This window comes from Chiloscyllium plagiosum, unplaced genomic scaffold (genome assembly GCF_037043375.1).
Source record: "Chiloscyllium plagiosum isolate Xiang-an unplaced genomic scaffold, Cpla_swu_hap1 HiC_scaffold_3, whole genome shotgun sequence".
Classification (NCBI taxonomy): domain Eukaryota; kingdom Metazoa; phylum Chordata; class Chondrichthyes; order Orectolobiformes; family Hemiscylliidae; genus Chiloscyllium; species Chiloscyllium plagiosum.
The window spans coordinates 59,947,083-59,967,531 of NW_028270141.1; the positions used below are offsets into that span (position 1 = coordinate 59,947,083).

General features: G+C 41.4%; 1 protein-coding gene across 2 annotated transcripts in view; it reads left to right on the forward strand.

Annotated features, from left to right (window-relative positions):
* Positions 1-20,449, forward strand: part of ift172 (intraflagellar transport 172) — a 291,193-nt gene that overhangs the window by 129,541 nt on the left and 141,203 nt on the right. For both annotated transcript variants that reach the window (XM_043682226.2, XM_043682236.2), the window contains 5 exons: positions 2,320-2,397; positions 4,576-4,824; positions 13,989-14,067; positions 15,238-15,358; positions 18,452-18,596. In XM_043682226.2, coding sequence (XP_043538161.1) covers positions 2,320-2,397; positions 4,576-4,824; positions 13,989-14,067; positions 15,238-15,358; positions 18,452-18,596 — 672 coding nt within the window. The remainder of the gene's footprint in view (positions 1-2,319; positions 2,398-4,575; positions 4,825-13,988; positions 14,068-15,237; positions 15,359-18,451; positions 18,597-20,449) is intronic.

The following is a 20,449-nucleotide window of genomic DNA, read 5'->3' on the forward strand; positions in this document are numbered from 1 at the left end:
CCTCGGGGGTGGAGAGATAAATTGGGAGAAGGTAGCTGAGAGTGCAATAGGTGGATGGAGGTGGGGTTGAAGGTGACTGATCGGAGAGGAGGGTGGAGCGGAAGGGTGGGAAAAAGATTGACAGGTGAGAGAAGTCATGAGAACAGTGCTGAGCTGGAAGATTGGAACTGGGTTAAGGTGCGGTGAGGTGAAATGATGAAAGTAGCAAAGTCCACATTGATGCCACGGGGTTGAAGGGTCCTGAGGCGGAAGATGAGATGTTCTTCCTCCAGGCTTCAGGTGGTGAGGGAGTGGCGGTGGAGGAGCTGAAAGGAAAGGCTGGTAGGTGTAGAGAATGCTGGATAACTGAAGAAATTGAGGATTTGGTCAAGAAAATGAAGGAAGCATATGTCAGGTATGGGCAGGATAGATTGAGTGAATCCTTCGAAGAGTATAAAGGCAGTAGGGAAGTATAGGCAGTACACTTAAGAGGGAAATCAGGAGGGTAAAAAGGGGACATGAGATAGCTTTGGCAAATAGGGTTATGGAGAATCCATAGGTTTTTGCAATTACATTAGGACAAAAGGGTAACGAGGGAGAGAATAGGACACCTCAGATATAATCATGGCGGCCTTTGTGTGGAGCCGCAGGAGATAGAGGAGATACTAGACGAGTATTTTGCATCAGTATTTACTGTGGAAAAGGACATGGAAGATATAGGATGTAGGGAAATAGATGGTGACATCTTGAAAAATGTCCACATTACAGAGGAAGAAGTCCTGGATGTCTTGAAACGCATAAAAGTGGATAAATCCCCAGGACCTGATCAGGTGAACCTTGGAACTCTGTGGGAAGCTAGAGAATTGATTGCTGGGCCTCTTGCTTAGATATTTCTATCATCGAAAGTCACAGGTGAGGTGCTGGAAGACTGGAGGTTGGCTAACGTGGTACCACTATTTAAGAAAGGTGGTCAGGACAAGCCAGGGAACTATAGACCGGCAAGTCTGACGTCGGTGGTGGGCAAGTTGTTGGAGGGAATCCTGAGAGAAAGGATTTACACATATTTGGAAGGTAAAGGGCTGATTAGGGATAGTCAACATGGCTTTGTGCTTAGGAAATCATGTCTCATGAACATGATTGAGTTTTTTGAAGAAATAACAAAGAGCATCGATGAGGGCAGAGCAGTGGACATGATCTACATGAACTTCAGTAAGGCATTCGGAAAGGCTCCCCATGGGAGACTGGTTAGCAAGGTTAGATCTCATGGAATACAGGGAGAACTAACCATTTGGATAGAGAACGATTTCAATCTCAACTGCTGGGTTTCTTGCATGTTTCAAAGTAGGCTCAGTAGCACTGAAGCCTTACAGCGCCAGGAACCCGGGTTCAATTCCTGCCTCGGGCAACTGTCTGTGTGGAGTTTGCACATTTTCCCCGTGTCTGTGTGGGTTTCCTCCGGGTGCTCCGGTTTCCTCCCACAGTCCAAAGATGTGCAGGTTAGGTGATTGGGCAATTTAGCATGGCCAAAGTGTTAGGTGCATTAGTCTGGGTTAAATGTAGGGGAATGGGTCTGGGTGGGATGCTCTTCGGAGGGTCGGTGTGGACTTGTTGGGCCGAAGGGCCTGTTTCCACACTGTAAGGAATCTAATCTAATCTAGAGGAAAACTAAAATAAAATTACATCTAATGTAAAGACGTGAAGTAATCAAGAATGTAAATTGCACATAGATAACAATAATCTGAGTGCCAGTAGTTGAATGACTATTGAAAGAACTCCTCAAATTCCCATTCAATGCTTATTCCATCCAATATTACTCGGATTATCCATCATTATACTTCTCGTTTAGAGATTAAAAATAGCACCAGGATCCAATTAAAATCATTGGACTCTTGATTTAAATCTAATAATAATGTACTTGCCCGTTGCAAGTGGATATTTACTGTCTTGGTGAAAACTGCATTAAAACTGACACTACCATGCAGCATTTCCTTCTAAGGACAGATAAAGCCCTGCTCCTACCCAATGGAGTGGGCCCATTTTTCTCTGCAATTCTCAACTACTTTCTATTTACTCCCAAGCATCCATCACTTTTATATTACACAATGAACTTCTGTGAAAGTCTATATCCTTATTTATCATGTACGTTCTAAATGTAAAGTGCTTTGGGTTTTTGTTTGAAATGTGCATAGACAATGGAATGTTAAGCTTAGAATGCTGTCAGTTTGTTTTCTGTGTAGAGCACCCAAAATTTAACAGGCATTAAAATTATTGCATTATTTTTTCAGCATGTTACTACTTGTTTTTAGAATATTATTTAAACAAATGTCAATCTTTCTTTAGAATGCTGTTGATAAAGCCATGGATATGTATCAGGAACTACACATGTGGGATGAATGTATTATGGTTGCTGAAGCCAAGGTAACTTGTTCTGCATATTGACGGGCATAGTGAAATCTCGATGGCTACAGTAGCTCAGGTTGGGTGTTAGTTGCCAGATGAGTAAATATTGAATGCTTATTCACAAAAGAATGACAAACAGGGGACAAGATAGTGAAAAAAGACAAAAGCTGAATCTTATCGATGCTGAAAATCTGAAATAAGAACTGAAAATGTTAGCAATACTCAGCAGCATCAGTAAAAAGAAATTTTTAATTTTTCAGGTTTGTGAAGTCTCGTCTAATCTCTGATGAAGTGTGTTTTGAATTGCTTGTGTTTTATCCAATTTTCCAAATTAGAAAACATTACTGAATTAATAATTTTTGCTTAATTTAAAGATTAGGCATTAAGCTGAGATTTAATCTGCGATCTTACATGGATATAAAATATCAAATGGCATTATTTGAATTGGGCAGCAGAGTTCTCCTGATGTGACCAGTAATCTTCCTACAACTGTGGGCGGCACGGTGGCACAGTGGTTAGCACTGCTGCCTCACAGCGCCAGAGACCTGGGTTCAATTCCCGCCTCAGGCGACTGACTGTGTGGAGTTTGCACGTTCTCCCCGTGTCTGCGTGGGTTTCCTCCGGGTGCTCCGGTTTCCTCCCACCATCCAAAAAGATGTGCAGGGTCAGGTGAATTGGCCATACGAAATTGCCCGTAGTGTTAGGTAAGGGGTAAATGTAGGGGTATGGGTGGGTTTCGCTTCCGCGGGTCGGTGTGGACTTGTTGGGCCGAAGGGCCTGTTTCCACACTGTAATCTAATCTAATCTAAAAAAAAAACTGTCCTTCATTTCAAAAAATGTTGTTGATTTAACTTGCTTATGTCTATGGAAGCTTGTGTAGAAATTGGATGCCAGTTTCTAAATTCTGAAATGCAATTCAGTCCGTATATTCTATTGGTTGTGTCGTCATAGTCATCTTGATTAGCGTGGTGCTGGAAAAGCACAGCAGTTCAGGCAGCATCCAAAGAGCAGGAAAATCGACATTTCGGGCAAAAGCCCTTCATCAGGAATACCCAAACCATAGGGTCTTACTCTCTTATTAGAGAAAAGCAACTGGTGGTGATTTAACCTGAGGGCCACCATATCTCAGATGAGGGAAGAGGTTGAGAAGGAGAGTCCTTCATGGTAACCTCAGACCAGGGATGGGAATTGAAACCATGCTCTAGTCATCATACTGTTCTGCAAACCAACAATCCAGCCAACTGAGTTAAATGTTATATTGGGCAATTACAAAAATAGAATGAATTCAGAAACCTGAGATGGCAGAGTGACAAACTAAAACTTTTTGTGAAGTCTGTAAATTTTAATATGAGAAAAGAAAATTTATGCTGACATTAAATAATACTAAGGCTGAGTCAGAAATTGAGCTGCTCTTTTGAAGTACCAGAGAAAACAAAGTACACAAACATTTTATTAACTGGCACTAATGGGACCAGGTGTGTACCAGTTGATCAAATATTCTGGTTAATCAAGAGGTCTACATAATCAATGCAAAAATACATACATGTACTAAGTAAAAGAAATGTAATGCAGGGATTATGCACATCCCTGTTATAATTTATTTACAGCATAAATCAATAAATAATAACAAAGAAAACTTACCAGCAAAAAGCCTTCTCACTCGCACCCTTAAATGACCATTTAGATATCATGTAGATCACAACAATACAGTAAACATCTGGTATTTCAGGTATATAACTTTTGCTAGTTTATTGAGAGTACTGGTTCATGAGGTACCAGTTAAAACAAAGTTTGCTATACCAGCATTCAAGTTGTAAAAATCTTGTTTTAAATTATGAATGTCTTGTATTGTACAAACCATTAGAAATTAGTAAGGTACTATATTCCTTCTCAAAAGTTCTAACTAAAGGAAGTTCTTTAGACCATAGAATTAAGGTTTGGATTATCTCATTCCCTCAGTAGATACCTGTGACAAATTGAAAAATGCTTAACGGAAAACTGCAGTAATTCAGTAACGACTGTGTGATAATGTACATTCAAAGTTTATTCTTTATAATCAATTTTTATATGACTATAACAATAACTGTGAATAACACCTGGAAATAAATAAAGGTTGAAAAATATCAAAATAAAATTTAACTTTCTGTGGAAAGCAATGTGCTATCTAATTTATAACTGTTTTGGCTTTTCCTTTAGGGTCACCCTGAATTGGACAATCTTAGACGGAGTTATTACAAATGGCTGATGGAAACAAATCAAGATGAAAAGGCAGGAGAAGTGAAAGAGAATGAAGGAGATTACCCTGGTGCCATTAATCTCTATTTGAAAGCTGGCCTGCCTGCAAAAGCTGCTCGATTAGTATTGAGTCAAAATGAACTTATGACAAACAGTGATATCATCAATAGAATTGCTGCAGCCTTAATTAAGGGGGATTTCTATGAAAGGGTGGGTATTAGGACTATCTGTAGTTTTGTGTTGTCTTTTTATATATTAGCTGTTAATTCTCAGTCTGAAAGTTGCCTTCTTGGAGGAAATAATGGTGTAGTCTTATTGTTGCTGGACTACTCATTTAGACACTGAGGTAATTATCTGAGGATAAGGATTTGAATTTCACCACAACAGGTGGTAAAATTAGAATTTAAAGAAATGATGTAATGATGAGCATGAAGTTCTTGTTGATTGTTGTAAAAATCTGTCTGGTTTACTAATGCTCTGTAGGCAAATTCTGCAAGAAAATCTGGTGTCCTTACCTCGTTTGGCCTACGTGTGACTCCAGACCAATAGCAACTGTCCTCTGAAATAGCCTAGCAAGCGATTTGGTTGCATCGAATATATAGAAGAAAACTAGGCCAGACTAGGCATCAGAAACCAGCCTAGGCGCAAAAACCATCAATATCAAACTCAACCTGTTGACCTGCAGAGTTCTTACTAACATCTAAGGATTATGTTAAAATTGAGAGAGTTATCTCAGAACAGTTAAACCATGGTCATATCCATGAAATCATTTTTGCCATCATCTTCCCTTGGTATGTTATGCCCCACCAGCAGGACAAACCTAGCAGCGGCAGTACAATGGTATATAGTCAGGAGGGAATTGCCTTGAGAGTCTCTAATATTGACTTTTTACCCCATGAAGTCTCGTGCCAAGTAGTAGTACCCACCAAGAGTAACTCAGCATTACCAGTGACCAAGTTGTTTGAGTCCTCTAAAAGACATTCCTGCTGGACTCAGTCCAGAGTGGGTGATGAGTGAACTAACAAGAAGGAAAGATGTACTTTACCTTGTCCTCATCAATCTGCCAGTCGCAGATACATCTACCAATACTGTATTGGTAGGAGTGGCCACCACAGATCCTTGCAGAGTCACTTCTTCACATTACAATGCCCTCCACTGTTATGTGTTACTACCACCATACTAAATGAGATAGACTTTGAATAGATTTAGCAACTCAAGACAAGCATCAATGAGTTACTGTGGACTGTCAGCAGCAGCAGCAGCAGATTTGTGCTCAATTACAGTCTGCAACTTCATGGCCTGGCATATCGTTGTCAAACATAACCATCAAATCAGGCAATCCATCTTAACTCAATGAAATATGCAGGACAGCACATCAGGAGCTACACCAACCTACCTAAAAATGTGGTGTCACCTGGTGAAGCTACAGTGCAGGATTACCTGCATGCCAAGTAGCTAAGTGATTCCATAACTACTGATGACATCTAAGCTCTGCAGTCCTGCCGTATCAGTGAGGTTCCACAAATATATTCATTCGCAATAGGGGAGCCTAAAATTTCAGAAAAGGTTGATAAAATAGGGCTGAAGAATTAGCATCTATCATCAGCCAAATGTGCTGAGTAGATGATACACCTTGGCTTCTGACAGACGTCTCCAAATTGATGAATGTTTGTCTTCAGCCAGTTCAATTTTCTTTGACATCAAGAAACTGCTGAAGGCACTAGACATGCAAAAGCCCTGACAGTATTCTGGCAATAGTTCTCAAGATTTATATTCCAGCATTTGTTGCTCCTCTCACCAAGCTATTGTTATTTTGATGGTATTAGAAACAAATTTTTAAAAAATTGCTTGGGGGAGGCTATTTGCAGGTAAAGGGCCAGTTGGGAAGTGGGAGGCATTTAATAATGAGACACTATGTTCCTGTAAGTATGAAGGATAAGGCTGCTAGGTGTAGGGAATGCTTGATGACGAAAGAAATTGAGGCCTTGATCAAGAAAAAGAATATGGCATATATCAGCTGGGATTGCATGAATCCCTAGAAGAGTATAAGAGCGGTAGGAGTAAACTTAAGAGAGAAGTCAGCAGGGCAAATAGAATTAAGAAGTCAAGGAGAATCCAAATAGATTCTATAAATACATTAAGGGCAAAACAATAACTGAGGAGAGAATAGGGCCCATTTGAAAATCAGCGTAGCTGTCAATGTTTGAGATACTAAACTATTCTGCTATAAAGTACGCGGAAACTAGGGACCAACTGAATCTCTTGAAGAGCATAAGGAGTGTAGGGGCATTCAGATAAAAAAATCAGGAAGAGAAATAAAGCATACGATATAGCGTTGGCTGATAAGGTTAACGATTATCCAAAAGACTCTACAAATACATTAACAACAAGAAAGCAAGAAAGAGAGAGAGTAGGACCCTTTAAAGACCAACAAGGTTGTCTTTGTGTTTAACATCAGGAGATGGAAAAGATATTAAATGAATATTTTTTGTCAGATTTTACTATTGAGAAAGAAATGGAGGCTAGAGAACTCAGGGAAATAAATAGTGAAGTCTTGAAAAGAGTTCATATTACAGCAGAGGAGGTGCTGGAAATCCTAAAATGCACAAAGATTGATAAAACCCAGAGACCTGATCAGGTATTTCACAGAACTTTGTGGGAAACTACAGAAGAGATGGCTGGGTCTCTTGCTGAGACATTTTTGTCATCGATAGCCACAAGTAAGGTGCTGGAAGACTGGAGGTTGGCTAATGTGGTGCCATTATTTAAGAAAGGCTATGAGGAAGAGCCAGACAACTATAGTCCAGTGAGTCTTTCATTAGTAGTAAGTATGTTGATGGAGGGAATTCTGAGGGAAGGATTTACATGCATTTTGAAAGGTGAGAACTGATGAGGGATAGCCAGCATGGTTTTGTGCATGGGAAATCATGTCTCACTAACTCGTTTGAGTTTTTTGAAGAGGTGACAAAGAAGATTGATAAGGGCAGAACTATACACATTGTCTATATGGACTTCAACAAAGCATTCGACAAGGTTCCGCATGGTAGATTGATTAGCAAGGCTAGATTACATGGGATGTAGGGGAAGCAGCTAGTGAATTGGATACAAAATTGGCTTGAACGTAAGAGACAGAGGGTGGTGGAGCGTTGTTTTTTTGGACTGGTGGCCTGTGACAAAGAAACCTATACTGCTAACTGACACAGCAGTAAATCTGCACAGTTACTGCCTTTGTTGTTTGAGTTTATGTATCTCTGGACATTGGAGGATGTCTGAGAAAAATTAACATAGCGAAATTCACAGCTGAGCTTGGAGGAACCTGTGTGGGAGAGCTCACAGCACAGGAATAAGTAAGTGCATAGCTTTTACGTGTAACCTTGCTATAAGTCTACAGTAGTGAGTAGATTGGGTTCTTTCTTGATTATATGTTTTAATAAGAATTGTCTCTTGATTAAATTTTAAAAATATAAACCATAAGTACTAAGTTAGCCTGGAACACTGTTTTATACAGCAATAAGATGGTGCTATTTTCTGGGTGTGTGGATTGTGAAGGAGCAAAGATGGCCTTTAATGGAGTGAAGTGCTCTTCCTGTCAGATGTGGGAGTTTATGGAGAGTTTCCATGTTACTGATGATTATGTCTGCAGGAAGTGTCCTTGGTTGTGAATCATGGATTGCATGGATTGGTTGGAGCGGCAGTTAAAGGCAATGAGAAGTTTACAGGAACTAGGGGGTGTGATGGTTTGCAGTAATAGAAAGGCAGAAAAGCCGCAGATACAGTCTGGTAGATGGGTTAATTCCAAGAAAGGTAGGAAAGGTGGGCAGGTATTGCAGGAATCTCCTGTGACTATCCCCATCTCAGGGGAATGTAGCACAAACAGCCATGGTTCTGGTATCGAGACTGGCTCAAACGTGATGAGGGGTACATCGGGTTCCAAGCCATCAATTGTGATAGGAGACTCTCTAGTCAGAGGCACAGATGTTTCTGTGGCTAGCAGCGAAAAATCAGAATGGTGTGTTGCCTTCCAGTTGCCAGGATCAAGGATATCTCGGAGAGGGTGCAGAATGTTCTCAAAGAGGAGAGGGACCAGCAGGAGGTCATTGTACACATTGGAACCAATGATATAGGAAGGGAAAAGGATGAGATTCTGAATGGAGAATATAGAAAGTTAGGCAGGAATTTAAAAAGGAGGTCCTCGACGGTAGTAATATCTGGATTACTCCTGGTGCAATGAGCTAGTGAGGGTAGGAATCGGAGGAACAGAGCAGATGCGCTGAGGCGCTGGTGCAGGTGAGAAGGATACACATTTCTAGATCATTGGAATCTCTTCATGTGTGATCTGTACAAGAACGGTGGATAGCACCTGAATTGGAAGAGAACTAATATACTGGCAAGGAGATTAGCTAGAGCTGCTCAGGAGGATTTAAACTAGTCATGGGAGTGGGTGAGACTCAGGGAGATAGTGAGGAAAAATATCAAACTGAGAATGGTATGCTTGGGAAAGGGAGCAAGTCAAACAGTCTGGGGAGGCAGGAACAAAGCAGAGAACAAGATAGGACTGATAAATTAAACTGCATTTATTTCAATGCAAGGGGTCTAACAGGGAAGGCAGATGAACTCAGGGTATGGTTCGGAACATGGGGCTGGATATCATAACATTACTGCTGTACCTATGGAGGATATTCCTGGGAATACATCCAGGGACATTATTTGGGTGGAACTGAGAAATAAGAAAGGGATGATCACCTTATTGTATTATAGACACTCTAATAGTCAGTGAGAAATTGAGAAACAAATCTGTAAGGAGATTTCAGTTATCTGTAAGAATAATAGGGTGGTTATGGTAGGGGATTTAACTTTCCAAACATAGACTGGGACTGCCATAGTGTTAAGGGTTTAGATGGAGAGGAATTTGTTACAAGAAAATTTTCTGATTCAGTATGTGGTGTACCTCTTAGAGAAGGTGCAAAACTTGACCGACTCTTGGGAAATAAGGCAGGGCAGGTGACTGAGGTGTCAGCGGGGGAGCACTTTGGGGCCAGTGACCATAGTACTATTAGTTTTAAAATAGTGATGGAAAAGGATAGACTAGATCTAAAAGTTGAAGTTCTAAATTGGAGGAAGGCCAGTTTTGACAGTATTGGGGAGGAATTTTCAAAAGTTGATTGGGGGCAGATGTTCACAGGTAAAAGGGTTGACTGGAAAATGGGAAGCCTTCAGAAATGCGATAATGAGAGTCCAGAGACAGTATATTCCTGTTAAGGTGAAAGGCAAGGGTGGTAGGTGTAGGGAATGCTAGATGACTAGAGAAATTGAGGGTTTGGTTAAGAAAAAGAAGGAAGCAGAGGTCAGGTATAGACAGCAGAGATCGAGTGAATCCTAAGAAGAGTATAAAGGCAGTAGGAGTATACTTAAGAGGGAAATCAGGAGGGCAAAAGAGGGGCATGCAACCTTTGACAAATAAGGTTAAGGAAATTCCTTTTACAAATAAATTAAGGACAAGAGGGTAACTCAAGATAGCAAGGCAGTATTTGTGTGGAGCCACAGGAGATGGGAGAGATACTAAATGAGTATTTTGCATCTGTGTTTACTGTGGAGAAGGACATGGAAGATATAGGGAAATAGATGGCGACATCTTAAAAAATGTCCATATTACAGAGGAGGAGTTGCTGGATGTCTTGAAACGCATAAAGGTGGATAAACGCCCCAGGACCTGATCAAGTGTACCCTATAAGCACTGTCAGAAGCCAGGGAATTGTTTGCTGGGCCCCTTGCTGAGATACTTGTATCATCACTAGTCACAGGTGAGGTGCCGGAAGACTGGAGGTTGGCTAACGTGGTGCCACTATTTTAGAAAGGTGGTAAGGAAAAGCCAGGGAACTGTAGATTGGTGAGCCTGACATTAGTGGTCGGCAAGTTGTTGGAGAGAATCCTGATGGGCAGGATATACATGTATTTGGAAAGGTAAGGACTTATTAGGGATAGTCAACATGGCTTTGTGCATGGGAAATCATGTCTCACAAACTTGATTGAGGTTTTTGAAGAAATATTGAAGAGGAATGATGAGGGTGGAGCAGTAAATGTGATCTATATGGACTTCAGTAAGGCATTGAACAAGGTTCCTCATTGTAGACTGGTTAGTAAAGTTAGATCTCTTGGAATACAGAGTGAACTAGCCATTTGGATACAGAACTAGCTGAAAGTAGAAGACAGAGGGTGGTGGTGGAGGGTTGCGTTTCAAACTGGAGGCCTGTGACCAGTGGTATGCCATAAGGATCGGATATAAGTTTGCTCGCTGAGCTGGAAGGTTCATTTTCAGACATTTTGTCACCATATTAGGTAACATCATCAGTGAGCCTCCGATGAAGCACTGGTGGTATGGCTTGCTTTTTATTTTGTGTGTTTAGGTTTTGTTGGATCGGTGATGTCATTTCCTGTGGTGATATCATTTCCTGTTCTTTTCCCAGGGGTGGTAAATGGGATCCAAGTCAACACATCAACAATAAACAAACACATTGACTTGGATCCCATTTACTACCCCCTGAGGAAAAGAACAGGAAACAACATCAAAACAGGAAATGGCATCACTGACCCAAGGAAACCTAAACAAATAAATAAAAAGTGGGCCATAACACCAGTGCTTTGCTGAAGGCTCACTGATGATGTTACCTATTATGGTGACAAAATGTCTCTCACCTTAAACATCTACCCTCTTGTTTTGGACTCCCCATTTTTGTCATTTTTAAGGCCTTGACTATTCACCTTATCCATTCCCTTCATTATTTTATAAACCTTTATGAGGTCACCACTCAGTCTCTGAACTCCTGGGAGAAAAGTCCCAGTGTATTCAGCCTCTCACCAGAACTCAAACCCTCCAGTCGTGGCAACATCCTTGAAATTCTTTACTGCACCCTCTCAAGTTTAAACACATCTCTCCTATAGAAGGGTGACCAGAATTGTACGCAGTATTCTAAAAGTGGTCTCCCCAATGTCCTGTACAGCCACAACATGACATGACAACTCCTACACTTAATGTTACGACCAATAAAGGCAAGCCTGCCAAACACCTTCTTCTCCATCCTGTCTACCCATGATTCAACTTTCAAGGAACTGTGCACCTGCACCCCTAGGTTTCTTTGTTCAGCAACACACCCGAGGGTTCCACCATTGGCTGTAATTTGTCCTGCCCTAATTTGCATGACCAAAATTCAACACCTCACATTTATCTAAATTAAACTCCATCTGCCACTCCTTGGCCCATTGGTTCATCTATTAAGCTCCAACTGTACTCTGTGAAAAAGCAAGACAAGTCCAATTCGTCCAGTTACCATACTATTGGTTATGCATTAAGTGACGTATTGTGTAGTGGACATTGCTATTAAGTAACATTTGCTTAGCAATAACTTGCTTATTGATGCTCACTTGCATTCCACCAGAGCTATTCGTCTACTGGCCTCATCACAATCTAGATTCTTTACCATTGATCAGAAACTGAACTGACCTAGCCGTATAAATGCTGTGGCTACAAGAACAGGTCAGAAACTAGGACTCCTGCAATAAATAACTCACCTCCTGACATTCTCAATACATGTCCATCAACAACAAGGCAGAACAGATGTTAATATTTCCCTCTTGCCTGGATGAATGCAACTTCAACAATACTCTGGAAACCTGACACCATCCAGGCCAAAGTAGCCCACTTGATTGTCACTACATCTGGACACATTAATTCCCTCCATCATTAATGTGTAGTAGCAATGGTGTACAGAAAGGTGCACTGCAGAATTCACCAAAGTTCCATAGACAGGACCTTCCAAATCTACAGCCACTTCCATTTTGAAGGACAAGGGGAGCAGATGTGTGGGAACACCACCACCTGAAAGCTGCACACTGCCCTGATTTTGGAATATATTGTTGCTACTTTAATGTTGCAGGATCAAAATCATGGAATTCCCTCCCCAACAGTGTTGCTCATCTGTCTACACCAAATAGGCCACAGCAGTTCAAGAACGCAGATCGCCACCACCTTCTTGATGGCAATTAATTTTGGCTTAAAGGGTGAAGCCTCCATCTGTAATGAATTAATAAATGAAAATGACTGTCTTTGTGACCGTAGTTATATAATTGATGAAATTTCAGGCTGGAAAATGAAATTTTCGTTTGTGGTTTATTGTTGGATATTTTATCAATATAGTTTTGCTGATGTTAATTTTTAGACTTAGTTAAAAAGATCAGATGCTATAAGCAGGAGCACTGACTTATTATGGTAGCTTGGGATGTGGGACCATTGGAAAGGTAGTCCAGAAATATTGGGAAAGTTTGTCAGCCTTGGGGACATGGAGGTTTTTTTGAGTAAAAAAGTGTATTTGTTTTCTGGAAAGAGTGGAGAGGAATATTCTGAGAACATCTAGACAGCTTGTGGATATGTGATCACTAGAAGTAGGATCTTGGTATTAGGAGAATTGAGAAGGAGATCTCAAACTGAGAGAAGAAAGGAGTTATCCAGAAGATGCAGAGTTATATATTGAATCTCAGGATCTTTGATAGTTGAGAATTGGTCTGAGAAAAGGGTTATGAACTGATGAACTTTTGCTACACAGGGTATTGGGTGTGCAGTCTGACAGTTTTGGAAATTTGACAAGGAAGACAGATAATCCAATGCTGCTGTTCTTTTTCGGCCATGCAGTGATATTTACTTATCTGGTACCTACTAATAAATGTTGTTTGTGCAATTCAGGATGAGTATTAAATTGACAGATTGGCTGAATATTTATTCACAATGTGTTCTTTGGATGCTAAAAACATCCTTTCCTTCCTTCTTCTTTGAATTAAAATAATCATGAACCAGGCCTTTCTTTCATGGTTTACAATATTATCAAGTTGTCTAGTGGAGGCCAGAAGCTTTTTCACAGGAACAGAGAAACTTATTATACAGATTATGGCCTATTTTAATAGGGCACTTTTACTAGCACCAAGGTATTTGAATGATTCTCATTGGGTTTCTTACCATCTTTATTGTGTAATAAATTAGGAAAGGGACTGACTTAGTATCACACCTGGGAAGGCCACTCTGGGAGGCTTGTAACCATTTGAGTTGTACGGAAAATCACAAATGCAGGAGTAATGAATCTTAAAGTAAAGAAGGATCAAATTATTACCAGAAGAAAATTAAGTGGAGAATACAGGGTGAAAATATAGAATTAACATGAAAGCAGCTAGTTCTATCTAAGCTTGTATTATGATGAGTATTACATTAATGAACCACATCTAATCATGATGTTCACTTGTGTTTATTATGCGACTAGTAACTAAATTCAATGTAAAAATTTTACATTGTCAGTTGCACAATAGAGAATCAGTGATTTTTTTTTCTCTAGGCTGGAGACCTTTATGAAAAAATTGGGAATTACCAAAGAGCACTGGATTGCTACCGTAAGGGCAATGCCTTTAGGAAAGGTATATAGCATTCTCAATATTTGGATTATTGTTTTACGTTATAATTGGTATTCTAACCTAGATAGACAAATTAGATGGCGATGATATCAACAGAAAAAAAAGATCTGATTATATTCTGTATAAAATTGCACAGAATTTACAGACAATAATATTCAGCCCAACTGATCTTTCCAGGCGTTTGTTATATACCTTCCTGCCCCTCTGATGACCACTTCTCAGCCCAGCCTGTCTCACATCCATCTATTTTCTCAATCATCATGTCAACATATTTGTGTTTTTATTTTATTCTAAATATTTGCTAATTGTTACAGTAGGAATTATCTTTCACTGAAAGCTTGATGGTTGGTGGAGTAGTGGACAGTTTGGAAGAATGTTACAAGTTGCAGGGGGACTTCAATAAGCTGCAGAATTGGGCTGAGAGATGGCAAATGGAGTTCAATGCAGCTAATTGTGAGGTGATTCACTTTGAGAAGAATAACAGGAAGGCAGAGTACCGGGTCAATGGAAAGATTCTTGATAGTGTGGATGTGTAGAAGGATCTTGGAGTCCATGTACATAGATCCCTGAAAGTTGCCACCCAGGTTGATAGTGCTGTGAAGAAAGCATACTGTGTGTTAGATTTCATTTGTAATGGGAAGGATGTGGAAGCATTGGAAAAAGTGCCTGGTCTGGAGGGAAGGTCTTATGAGGAAAGGCTGAGAGACTTGGGTCTGTTCTCATTGGAAAGAAAAAGGTGAAGAGGGGATTTGATAGAGACATACAAGATGATCAGAGGATTAGATAAGGTAGACAGTGGAAGTCTTTTTCCGAGGATGATGACGTCAGCTTGTACGAGGGGGCATAACTACAAATTGAGGGGTGATAGATTTAAGACAGATGTCAGAGGCAGGTTGTTTACTCAGAGTGGTAAGGGCGTGGAATGCCCTGCCTGCCAATGTAGTTAACTCAGCCACTTTGCGGAGATTTAAACAATCATTGGATAAGCACATGGATGATGATGGGATAGTGTAGGGGGACGAGCTGAGAATAGTTCACAGGTCAGAGCACCATTGAGGGCTGAAGGGCCTGTTCTGCGCTGTATTGTTCTATATTCTATGTTCTATGATTCATTTTGGTGAAATGATCCATTTGTGCTGAAGGCTTTATCAAACTTTATTTATCTGATTTCAGCGGTGGAGTTGTCTAGAACTGTTTCTCCATCCGAGGTTGTGAAATTGGAGGAAGCCTGGGGAGACTATCTGGTACAACAAAAACAGTTGGATGCTGCAATTAATCATTACATTGAGGCCGGGTATGTTAATTTGCATAAATTAAAATAATATTTTGCTACTAGGCAAACAGCACTTAATATTTCCTGAGATGGGATTCACAAGTGCAATGTGGAATTCTTATCAGGAAATCCAGAAGTCCTATCAGGAAATCCAGAAGTCCAAGATTTTCTGAGCGCTGGAAGATTTTAACTCCACAGCGTGCATGTTCTGCCTTTGACAGGCTCCCCACATAGTCACCAGTTCTGATTGCGAGGCCTGCTTTTGTGTTGGCTTCAGGAAATACTTCAGAAGAGGCCATAACCCAGGAACAGGGTTGGGTTAGATAGATTTTCTGCTTCTTGGAATCGCCAAAGTCAGAAATCACATGACACCAGGTTATAGCCTAGCAAGTTTATTTGAAATCGCAAGCTTTGGAGCGCTGTTCCTTCGTCAGGTGAAATAACTTGTGATTTTATGAATTTGTGAAAGCTTGTGATTTCAAATGAACCTGTTGGACTAAAACCTGGTGTCATGTGACTTCTGACTTTGTCTACCCCAGTCCAACACCGGCACCTCTACATCTTGAAATAACAATCATGAGAGCATGGTTTTGGAGGGGACTGGGGGTAGGAAAGGAGTGGGGTGTCAAAACGAAATGATAGGGATTGGGGAGGTGGTAGTGGTTTGTGATAACAGGCAGTGGTCTATTTGTAGAAGGGTGGAATCAGTGAAGCTGGGCAGCTCTGAAGGGATGGAAACTATTTCACTTGGAATGTGGGGGATATGCTCGTCCTGATCCTTGGTTAATTCTGGAAAAACAACCGTCTTTACAATGCAATTGCCCTTATTTTAACTTTCAGGTTTCCCAAGCTTTCATTAAGCTGTAAAAATGAGTTCCACGCCACCTTGCTGGCATAGAGTCATAGAGATGTACAGCATGGAAACAGACCCTTCGGTCCAACTCATCCATGCCGACTAGATATCTCAACCCAATCTAGTCCCACCTGCCAGCACCTGGCCCATATCGCTCCAAGCTCCATCTGTAAGGTCACCCCTCTGCCTCCGACGCTCCAGGGAAAACAGCCCCAGCCTGTTCAGCCTCTCCCTGTAGCTCAGATCCTCCAACCCTGGCAACATCCTTGTAAATCTTTTCTGAACCCTTTCAAGTTTCACAACATCTTTCCGATAGGAAGGAGACCAGAATTGCACGCAATATTCCAACAGTGGCTTAACCAATGTCCTGTACAGCCGCAACATGACCTCCCAACTCCTGTACTCAATACTCTGACCAATAAAGGAAAGCATACCAAACACCTTCTTCACTATCCTATCTACCTGCGACTCCACTTTCAAGGAACTATGAACCTGCACTCCAAGGTTTCTTTGTTCAGCAATACTCCCTAGGACCTTACCATTAAGTGTATAAGTTCTGATAAGATTTGCTTTCCCAAAATGCAGCACCTTGCATTTATCTGAATTAAACTCCATCTGCCACTTCTCAGCCCATTGGCCCATCTGGTCCAGATCCTGTTGTAATCTGAGGTAACCCTCTTGGCTGTCCACTACACCTCCAAGTTTGGTGTCATCTGCAAACTTACTAACTGTACCTCTTATGCTCGCATCCAAATAATTTATGTAAATGACCAAAAGTAGAGGCCCCAGCACCGATCCTTGTGGCACTCCACTGGTCACAGGCCTCCAGTCTGAAAAACAACCCTCCACCACCATCCTCTGTCTTCTACCTTTGAGCCAGTTCTGTATCCAAGTGGCTAGTTCTCCCTGTATTCCATGAGATCTAACTTGCTAATCAGTCTCCCATGGGGAACCTTGTCGAATGCCTTACTGAAGTCCATATAGATCACATGTACTGCTCTGCCCTCATCAATCTTCTTTGTTACTTCATCAAAAAACTCAATCAAGTTTGTGAGACATGATTTCCCACGCACAAAGCCATTTTGACTATCCCAAATCAGTCCTTGCTTTTCCAAATACATGTACATCCTGTCTCTCAGGATTCCCTCCAACAACTTGCCACCACCGAGGTCAGACTCACCGGTCTATAGTTCCCTGGCTTGTCTTTATCACCCTTCTTAAACAATGGCACCACGTTTGCCAACCTCCAGTCTTCCGGCACCTCACCTGTGACTATCGATGATACAAATATCTCAGCAATCCCTTCTCTAGCTTCCCACAGAGTTCTCGGGTACACCTGATCAGGTCCTGGGGATTTATCCACCTTTAACCGTTCCAAGGCATCCAGCACTTCCTCCTCTGCCATCTGGACATTTTGCAAGATGTCACCATCTGTTTCACTACAGTCTATATCTTCCATAACCCTTTCCACAGTAAATACTGATGCTGTCTGATCCTATCCTGCCTCCATTGAAACCAGATCAGAGCAAGTTTGAGGTGATCAGATTTAGTATGTTAACTTCCTAACCAATTTCGTGAATTTAAATTACCCCCTCTGTAAAACATAGAACATAGAACATAGAAGAATACAGCGCAGTACAGGCCCTTTGGCCCTCGATGTTGCGCCGATCCAAGCCCACCTAACCTATACTAACCCACTATCCTCCATATACCTATCCAATGCCCGCTTAAATGCCCATAAAGAGGGAGAGTCCACCACTGCTACTGGCAGGGCATTCCATGAACTTACGACTCGCTGAGTGAAGAACCTACCCCTAACTTCAGTCCTATATCTACCCCCCCCTTAATTTAAAGCTATGCCCTCTTGTAATACCCGACTCCATACGCTGGAAAAGGTTCACACTGTCAACCCTATCTAACCCCCTAATCATCTTGTACACCTCAATCAAGTCACCCCTAAACCTTCTTTTCTCTAATGAAAACAGCCCCAAGTGTCTCAGTCTTTCCTCATACGATCTTCCTTCCATACCAGGCAACATCCTGGTAAACCTCCTCTGCACCCGTTCCAGTGCCTCCACGTCCTTCCTATTTGTCTATATTGTCTATATATTTGTCTATATATTGACTTAATTGTCTATATATTTGAAAGGGTGGAAGTTGTTGTTTGTGATAGCTGTTAAATAACTTTTAACAATTCTTAAATTCCATGCTAACTTAACATATAAGTTATATTTAAGCAAACTTTTAAATTTGGCTTTCAGCTGCTCTATGAAGGCGATTGAAGCAAGTGTTGGAGCTCGGCAGTGGAAAAAAGCAGTTCATATTCTTGAACTTCAAGATGACACAACATCTTACAAATACTATCACAAAATAGCTCAGCACTATGCCTCAGTTCAAGAATATGAGGTTAGAAAGTTAACTTTGAAACATCTGCTTCTCTCTCTGTCTCCCTGTCTCTCTACAGATGCTGAGTTTCCATAACATTTCTGTTTGTGTTTCTAAAATTTGATCCACAGTTTAATTTTAACCAAGGATTAGTGGGTATCTCGTAGATGCAAGCTGCTGTCATTCAGGGTTATTGACCTGTACATTATGAACGACGCTTTGATCCCTGATGAGACCATCAAATGTTTGGCAATCTGGTTAGGGTCCAGTAAATTTGTTTTAGACAAAATAGACAATGTTTGAAATTTCAGGTACTTAGCTAAGAGAAAAATGCTGGAAGATTTCATGGTTTGGAACAAATGAACTAAACTTGAATACACAAAGGTAGAAAAGTAAAATAATCTACAATATGTGTAACATTTACACTATAATATTCAGAACTAATATGACGTAACTATGGGTTAACAGACAAGTTGTGGTCAAACATCCATAGAACATGTTGCATTTGCAGAAATATGTAAGATTTCTATGTAAAATATGGCAGATTTCTCAGTAATCCTCCAGATAATCCTCCAGGTCACCAAATCAAAACAGTCTCCTTTACAAGGGAATTCTGTTATTTAAAAGATCTAACTTCAGAACTTCCTTAAAAGCTATTATTTCACAGACTACCTCTATGATTATTCACAGCTTGGTAGGTCAATCTCCTTTACTAGAATTAGATTAGATTAGATTACTTACAGTGTGGAAACAGGCCCTTCGGCCCAACAAGTCCACACCGACCCACCGAAGCGTAACCCACCCAGACCCATTCCCCTATATTTACCCCTTCATCTAACACTACGGGCAATTTAGCATGGCCAATTTGCCTAACCTGCACATTTTTTGGATTGTGGGAGGAAACCGGAGCACCCGGAGGAAACCCACGCAGACACGGGGAGAACGTGCAAACTCCACACAGTCAGTCGCCTGAGGCAGAATTGTGCTTCCCTGGATTCTTCAGGCTGCATTCCAGCACTCACTTATAATTCCAGTCCTTTTGCTGACAGCTAGTCAGCTAAGTTGATACTGCCCGAGGTTTCTCAGAGTTCCACTGTTTCTCTACTGCACCAAGCTTGTGAGCTTCCTTCATTCTCGCTCTCAGTTTCATTGAATTATGAATCACTCACAGGCCTTCTTATCATAGAATTCACAGAATCCCATGCGGTGTGGAAAGAGTCTGTACCAACCTTCTGAAGAGCAACCGACTCAGTCCCAGCCCCCCCGAACTCTATCCCCATATTTACGCATGGCTAAGACACCCAACATGCACATCCCTGGACAGGGAAATCTAGCATTATCTAGCATTGCCAATCCACCTAACCTGTACATGTTTGGATTGTGGTAGGAAATTGTGGAGCACCTGGCAGAAATCCATGCAAACCCTCCCCCCGACTGGAATTGAACTCTGATGGCTAGAGCTGGTGGGGGTGTAAATATATCTCTGGTGGTAAGATATATTTCCCACCCCACCCCTATCCGCTTTCTGTAAAGACCATTCCCTTCGGGACTACCTGATCAGGTCCACATTTCCTAACAACCCACCCTCCCCTCCTGGCACCTTCCCCTGCCACCACAGGAACTGCAAAGCCTGCGCCCACACCTCCCCCCTCACCTCCATCCAAAGCCCCAAAAGGAGCCTTCCACATGCATCAGTTTCACCTGCACTTCCACACATCATTTATTGTATCAGTTGCTCCCGATGTGGTCTCCTCTACATTGGGGAGTCTGGATGCCTCCTTGCAGAGCGCTTCAGAGAACATCTCTGGGACACCCACACCAATTAACCCCACCGCTCAGTGGCTGAACATTTCAACTCCCCCTCACACTTTGCT